Source organism: Pogona vitticeps, chromosome 1, assembly GCF_051106095.1.
Source record: "Pogona vitticeps strain Pit_001003342236 chromosome 1, PviZW2.1, whole genome shotgun sequence".
Classification (NCBI taxonomy): Eukaryota; Metazoa; Chordata; class Lepidosauria; order Squamata; family Agamidae; genus Pogona; species Pogona vitticeps.
The window spans coordinates 225381888-225389604 of NC_135783.1; the positions used below are offsets into that span (position 1 = coordinate 225381888).

Consider the following 7717-nt stretch of genomic DNA (forward strand, 5'->3'; position numbering starts at 1 on the left):
AATGCCATAAAAACACATTAAACTTAGTTTAATGCGTTCCTATGGCTCCAAAACTCACCGTTATGTGATGTTTCCCCATCCGGCCGCCATTTTCGCACCCTCGGTAAGCGAGGAAATTGCGCGAGCGGCCATTTTGGAACCGCCGATCAGCTGGCCGAAAATGGGGCCGGTGCTGGGGAAGGAGGGTGGGGGAAGGCTCCCCCGCCCCCTCCCGAGCGCACGCCTGGTTTTTCGGCCGGCTGACCGGCCGGCGATCGGGCAGGAGGGTGGAGGAAGGCTCCTCCTCCCTCCTCCCGAGCGCATCCAGCTTTTTCAGCCGGCTGACAGGCAGGCGATCGGGCAGGAGGGGGTGGCAAGCTTCCCCCACCCCCTCCCAAGCGCACGCCTGCTTTTTCAGCCGGCTGACCGGCCGGAGATCAGGCAGGAGGATGGAGGAAGGCTCCTCCTCCCGAGCGCATCCAGCTTTTTCAGCTGGCTGACAGGCTGGCGATCGGGCAGGAGGGGGTGGGAAGCTTCCCCCACTCCCTCCCGAGCTCACGCCTGCTTTTTCAGCCGGCTGACAGGCCGGCGATCGGGCAGGAGGGGGCCGGAAGGCTCTCACCCCCTCCTCCGGAGCGCACGCCGGCTTTTTCAGCCGGCTGACAGGCCGGCGATCGGGCAGGGGGGTGGAGGAAGGCTCCTCCTCCCGAGCGCACACCTTTTTCGGCCAGCCTGGTGAGGGGTCGGGAGGAGGGCCGCGGGGAACACCCGGGCCTTGCCCTGCCTCCCAGCTTTCCCCGAGCCAACCCTCACCCCCAGCGGCGTCAACGGAGCCTGTCAGACGGCTGAAAAAGCAGGCGTGCACTCAGGAGGGGGTGGGGGAAGCTTGCCACCGCCTCCTGCCCGATCGCCGGCCTGTCAGCCGGCTGAAAAAGCAGGCATGCGGTCGGGAGGGGGTGGGGGAAGTTTGCCACCCCCTCCTGCCCGATCGCCGGCCTGTCACAAGTGGTGGAAACTAGCAGTGGACATGTTTGCAACCCCCGCCAACAGGAAATGCAGCAAATATGCTTCTCGTGCGGGAAGGGGCAAGGAATCACTTGGAGATGCTTTTATGATCCCATGGAGAACAAGCCTGTATCTGTTTCCACCTATTCCGATCATTCAAAAGGCGCTGATCAGAGCATTTCAGATGAAGGCAATCTTCATTGCTCCATGGTGGCCACGACAGCCATGGTTCTCCATTCTAATGACAATGGCTGTAGACATGATCAAATTGCCACTTCTCCCGCACCTCCTCACCCAGGATTCGGGGAACATCCTCCATCTGGACTTAGAATCTCTCCACCTGACAGCCTGGAGGATATCCCACCACTACAGGAGGTCATCGAGAACGCTAGAAAACCATCCACTACCCTTCTCTATAAATACAAGTGGAGAAATTTCTTAAAATTTGCTGAGACTCACAGTTTGCAAACTTCACCAATCTCCTTAATCTCACTTATGTGGTATCTTCGATACTTGTCTGACTTGGGCCTGTCCATCTCCACCTTGAAAGTCTATATTTCAGCTGTTGTTTCTTTCAGCCACGTAACTCTGAAGCATCCAGATTTTCTCTCACCCAACCCTTAAGGCTTTTCTTAAAAGCCTTTCTAACATGAGACTTCCTATAAAACATCCTGTTCCACAATGGTCATTACAGGTTGTTTTACATTCTCTCACCCGTCAGCCTTTTGAGCCTATGGCATCCTGTGGCATCCGTCTTCTGTCATTTAAGATTTTATTCCTAGTTGCTATCACCTCAGCACGCAAAGCAAATGAGTTGGCAGCACTTCGGTCTGATACACCATACCTCCAGTTCTTCAAGGACAAGGTCATGTTGTACCCTGATGTTTCGTTTTTGCCCAAATTTGTTTCAGAGTTTCATGTTAACCAGCCGTTGGTGTTGCCTACATTGTTCCCAAACTCTGTTTCTGATGTTGAGCGCATGCTTCACTCCCTGGATGTAAGAAGAGCTTTATCATATTACGTCACACCTACTAAAGAATTCCGTTCAGCACATAGGCTGTTCCTCTGTTTTTATGGACAGCACAAGGGTTCTGCTGCCTCCTCTTCCACATTATCTCGATGGCTGGTGTCTACCATAGCCCTTGCTTATGAACTACAGAGCAAACCTCTCCCTGAAGATCTTAAGGCTCATTCCACAAGAGCTGTAGCTACATCTACGACCCTGCTGCGTGGCGTCGACATCCCCGACATCTGCAGAGCAGCCACCTGGTCCAATGTGTCTACGTTCATTACACATTATAGACTGGACCTTCGGGCCAAGAAGGAGACCAACTTTGGGAGAGCAGTGGTGACATCTATTCTTCAGTGACGGCCCTCCTTCCAGTAAGTGAGCTTGCGAGTCACCCATTTGTGTGCATTCACAGAGGCCATGATAAAGAAAGACAGGTTACTTACCTGTAACCATGGTTCTTCAGGTGGACCTCTGTGAATTCACACATCCTGCCCAGCCTCCTCACTGTCCATCACTGACTAGGTCTAGACTAATCTCAGGCCTTGGTGGCAGACAAATGGAACTGAGGTCTGAGGCGGGCGGAGCATGCACTGTAGGGTCAAGCTAAACTTTGTTACTTTTCTCCTAAGCTCTAGAACAGGGTTGTCCAATCTTTCACCTTCCCTGGGCCACATTAGAAGATGAAAATTTGGTTTGGGCCACATGGGGGGGGCAGCCCTAGCCGTCCTCCGCAGCCCCACTCCAAGCGCACTTACTGGCAGCTGCGATCTCAGACAGCAGAGGCTGCCAACTTCGACTCCGGTGGCTTTATGGGGCCGGGAGGGGGTCCACCTATTGATGGGGACGGCGCAATGCAGTCACGCAGGCCCCCTCTCCCCTCCCCTCCTGCTCCTTCCTTCCCTCTCTCCACCCCTACTGTTGTGACGTGCCCCGGCCGCATTCCGGCCACAAGCGCTGGCAGTGTAACTTGAAACTTTGGAATTTCTTTTAAAATAAAAAATTGCACTGGGACACATTATGAGCCTACCTGGGCTGCATGCAGCCCTCGGGCTGCAGGTTGGACAAGCCTGCTCTAGAAGATTCTGAGAGGACCAGTGCAGGGGCTGTTTTAACCCATTTGTGTGAATTCAGAGAGGTCTACTTGAAGAACCATGGTTACAGGTAAGTAACCTGTCTTTTCTAGTAATACATAACCCATCAGGGGCTGAGATTCTAGTTTATTTAGAAGGAGAAACTCACATTGCTGTTTACTGGTTAATATGAAAGCTTTCCCCCTTCTGAAATTATTTTCCTAATCTGGTTTATAACTTTCTCTTCTCAGTTTTAGAAAAGATAAGCTGTGTTAGTCTGTGCTAGCTATCAGGCCAAAAATGCTAGCACAGACTAGAAAAATAAAGACAAAACATCTGTGGCACCTTAAAGGACAGATTCCCAGTGCATGGCAAATATTTTGTACATTTATATATGGCCCCCAAACAAAGATACTTTGTTGTTGATAGGGCAGCATTTCGCACCTGGCAATAACCTTTAAGGCCCCTGTTAATATTCAGTTCCCCTCCCATGACACATAGTTCCATTTTTTCTTCTTCCTATTCATCAGGTCAGCTTTAATAACTAGTCACCTGCAAATACTTTACCTCATAATATCCCGTATTTTTCAGTTTGTTCAGTCTTGCTGATACTCAAACCACAGGAATGTCCTGAGGCAGACTGTAGGAAAACTGCTATAATGTGTCAATACCATAAAAACTAATATGCTTTATAGCAACATTGCTTGTATTGTTCTTGGTATCCAGGACAAAGTTCCCAATAAATTGAATTTTATTTCCTAAAAAACATTTATGAGGGTGTCATTTGAGAACCAAGCCGAGTTTAGATTCACTCTAGGTTCTTTCACACACTGCATATATTTGTATTTTTTAAAACGTATCCTACTGTGCAACTGCTAACAAGAAATCATTTTTAAACAGTGTCATTTTGCCCTACATGCTGTGAATTTCAAATTTGCACATATTTCAAGTGACTTACATGCTCAGTACAAAAAATGAGAACAACTTTATATGAGTAGCCTGTAAGCTATCATCCTGTTCCATCCGCTCTGAACAAAACCAGCATGAATATGGTGTATTTGATGATCACATCCTCCTTGGAAAGATGAGTGGCAGCTCGTTTCTTAAACTCTTGAATGACAACCTACCAGATGAAACGGAAGTCCTACCCCTCTCATGTGATTTTTAGGCTATATTTTGATATCGTAGTTTGCCATTTTTCCTTATTTTGCCTCTCAGTCTCAAAAACATTAGATAATACTGGAGACTGTTGCTTTTAAACTGTTCTTTTGTGGGCTTTCTTACTGCCTCTTTCTTAACTGAAAGAACAGTAGCTCTGGATGTAAACTTTAGTTTTACTTTGAACGACCATATTTTTCTTTGTTTCATTACATTCTTGAGTCTCAATCCCACATTACAGAACTGGAAAATGAGTCAGGTTTTCAAGGTATGCTGATAATTAAGCAAGTTACAGTACACATACTGCCCGCATTCAGATATTCCATACAGCTGCTTGTGCCCATCATCCATCACATCTCTCTCAAAGACCAAATTTAAAAACCAGTTTGCTATATTATCTGCATTCCCGTGATGTAGGTTGAGTGACACTTTCAAAACAGGATTGCAGTCTTGGGTTTATAGTGATTGCTAAGATCACCATTTTGAATGTCATGGCACTCTCTGGTGGCTAACCTAACCATTAAGTATTCTGATAAGCCAAGTTCATGAAAGTGTGTTTATGTGTATATATAGCTCCTTCCCAACTTGGGACTTGTTTGGATGCAATTACTGAGTCTTTTCAGGCAGGCCACTGCAGCTTATTTTCATATTCTGGTTTCAGTTAAATGACATTATACTGAACCCATCTGAAGGTCTCTTTTGGCAAGTGGATCATATCAAGCCTGTTTACAGTGGTGGAGGGCAGTGTTCTATTGAAAACCTTCAAACACTATGTACCGTTTGTCACAAGGAGGTGAGTACAGAACATGGCAACACAATACTTATTGGGCCCACCACTTCTTCCTTCTGCTTTGGACTCCTTTGCCAGTCAATCATACACATTTCCTGGATCTTTCAAATCAACTTTCAAATGGTCACAAGTAAGTGGCTTCTGTTTGTCCACCTAATTACTAAACACTGCTTGACCTCAATACTAATCCAAATTGTTTCCTTTAAAATACACTACTGTTAGAGCGGTCCTGGTTGTGCCAGTTAGACAGCCAGATATTGGTAAATTAAAATGGTTTTCAAGCTGTCTAATGCTAGATGGTGGGCCTGTACAGAAATCCCTGTGCCGTGTTCCTGCTTTTCACTGTGTACAGTGCTGTGAAATGTATTTTAATCTGATTTTATATGCCATTCTTTTATTTTTCAGAGAACAGCAAAGCAAGCCAAAGAAAGAAGCCAAATGAAGAGACAATCTATAGCTTCAAAATATGGATCTGACATTACAAAATTTTTTGTGAAGTTATGACATGGCTCGCTATTACTCATGTTGACACTAATCATGTACTTTGGTAGGCTCTAAGTTCTTATAAGACAACCCCACTGTTAGGGTTCAGTTCTTCATGGTCTGTGTATGTCTGTTGATCCACCTTTCACAAATGATGCATATCATGTCAAATAAAAGTTTGAAAAGCAGACTAATGCTTACCCACGCTGACGTGTGTTCTTGAAAAAGGGGGGGCACATGTACTCATTTCTTTCATTCGCAGTTATATTTAATGTTATTTTTTCTCAAACTATTTTTGTCTTGACTCTTACAGCTAGCAATTTTTGTATTTTGCTGCAGTCCAGTGCTTCCCTGTTCCCTATTATTAAAGTACTGAATAACTTTTGAATTGTAAGAATACCATTAAAAAAATACTAAGATGAGACCTCATGCATTATTGGGTTCAGAATACATACCAGATTCTGTTAAGTAATTAGTGAAGAACAGAACATGGCAAAGGCGAATAGAGTTTTGTCAAGAGAACAAGCTGGTCATCACAAACACTTTTCCCAACAACACAAGGGGTGACTGTACACATGGAAATCACCAGATGGGCAATACCGAAATCAGATTAATTATATTCTGCAGCCAAATATGGAGAAGCTCTATACAGTCAGCAAAAACAAGACCTGGAGCTGATTGTGGCTTTGATAATCAGCTTCTTATAGCAAAATTCAAGCTTCAACTGAAGAGAGTAGGAAAAAGCACTGGACTAGTCAGGTATAATCTTAACCAGATCCCTTAGGAATACACAGTGGAAGTGAAGAACAGATTTAAGGAACTCAATTTGGTGGAGAGTGCCTGAAGAACTTTGGATAGAGGCTTGTAAGATTGTACAGGAGGCAGCAACAAAAACTATCCCAAAGAAAAGGAAATGCAACAAAACAAAGTGACTGTCCAACGAGGCCTTACAAATAGCAGAGAGGAGAAGGGAAACAAAATGCAAGGGAGATAGGGAAAGTTACAGAAAATTGAATGCAGACTTCCAAAGAATAGCAAGGAGAGACAAGAGGGCCTTCTTAAATGAACAATGTAAAGAGAGGAAAATAATAGAAAAGGAAAAACCAAAGATCTATTCAGGAAAATTGGAGATATTAAAGGAATATTTTGTGCAAAGATGGACATGATAAAGGACAAAAATGGGAGGCACCTAACAGAAGCAGAAGACATCAAGAAGAGGTGGCAAGAATACACAGAAGAATTATACAGAAAGATTTGAATATCCCGGACAACCCAGATAATGTGGTTGCTGACCTTGAGCCAGACATGCTGGAGAGTGAAGTCAAGTGGGCCTTAGAAAGCTTGTCTAACAAGTCCAATGCAGATGATGGCATTCCAGTTGAACTATCTAAAATCTTAAAATATGACGCTGTTAAGGCGGTACACTCAATATGGCAGCAAGTTTGGAAAATGCAGCAGTGGCCAGAGGATTGGAAAAGATCAGTCTACATCCCAATCCCAAAGAAAGGCAGTGCCAAAAAATGCTCCAACTACCACACAGTTGCACTCATTTCACAAGCTAGCAAGGTTATGCTAAAAATCCTCCAAAGCAGGCTTCAGCAGTATGTGGACCGAGAACTCCCAGAAGTACACGCTGGATTTTGAAGGGGCAGAGGAACTAGAGACCAAATTGCTAACATGCGCAGGATTATGGAGAAAGCCAGAGAGCTCCAGAAAAACATCTGCTTTATTGACTATGCAAAAGCCTTTGACTGTGTGGACTACAGCCAACTATGGCAAGTCCTTAAAGAAATGGGAGTACCTGATCACCTTATCTATCTCCTGAGAAACCTATACGTGATACAGGAAGCAACAGTTAGAACTGGATATGGAACAACTGATTGGTTCAAAACTGGGAAAGGAGTACGACAAGGCTGTATATTGTCTCCCTACTTATTGAAAATATTTTATGTTTCAAGCTGCCCCTCATCTGTTTGTTGTGGCATAAAGACTTCAAAGAGAAAAAGAAGACCATACTGGCCACGTTGTAACTATATAGTGAGGACAAGCACTCCTTGTGCCTGGAGAACCTGATTTTGAGCCACAAAAGTTCACAATAAAATAATTATGTTAATCTTTAAAGTGCTGCAATATTTTGTTTTTTTGTCTTCCCCAGCAAAGTACAGGCTTAAGCATGGAACAGACATTACTCCTTTACAAGAATATAGCAATTAAAGGAAA

At 44.9% G+C, this 7717-nt stretch overlaps 1 protein-coding gene across 5 annotated transcripts in view; it reads left to right on the forward strand.

Moving 5' to 3' along the window:
• The window catches only part of ZRANB3 (zinc finger RANBP2-type containing 3), a 65701-nt gene extending 60000 nt beyond the window's left edge, over positions 1-5701 (forward strand). For all 5 annotated transcript variants that reach the window (XR_013537163.1, XM_072984144.2, XM_072984130.2 and 2 more), the window contains 2 exons: positions 4886-5017; positions 5420-5701. Coding sequence is in view for 4 of the 5 variants with exons in the window: in XM_072984144.2 (XP_072840245.2) it covers positions 4886-5017; positions 5420-5518 (231 nt within the window). In the remaining variant the exon portion in view is untranslated. The remainder of the gene's footprint in view (positions 1-4885; positions 5018-5419) is intronic.
• The last annotated feature ends 2016 nt before the right edge of the window (positions 5702-7717 follow it).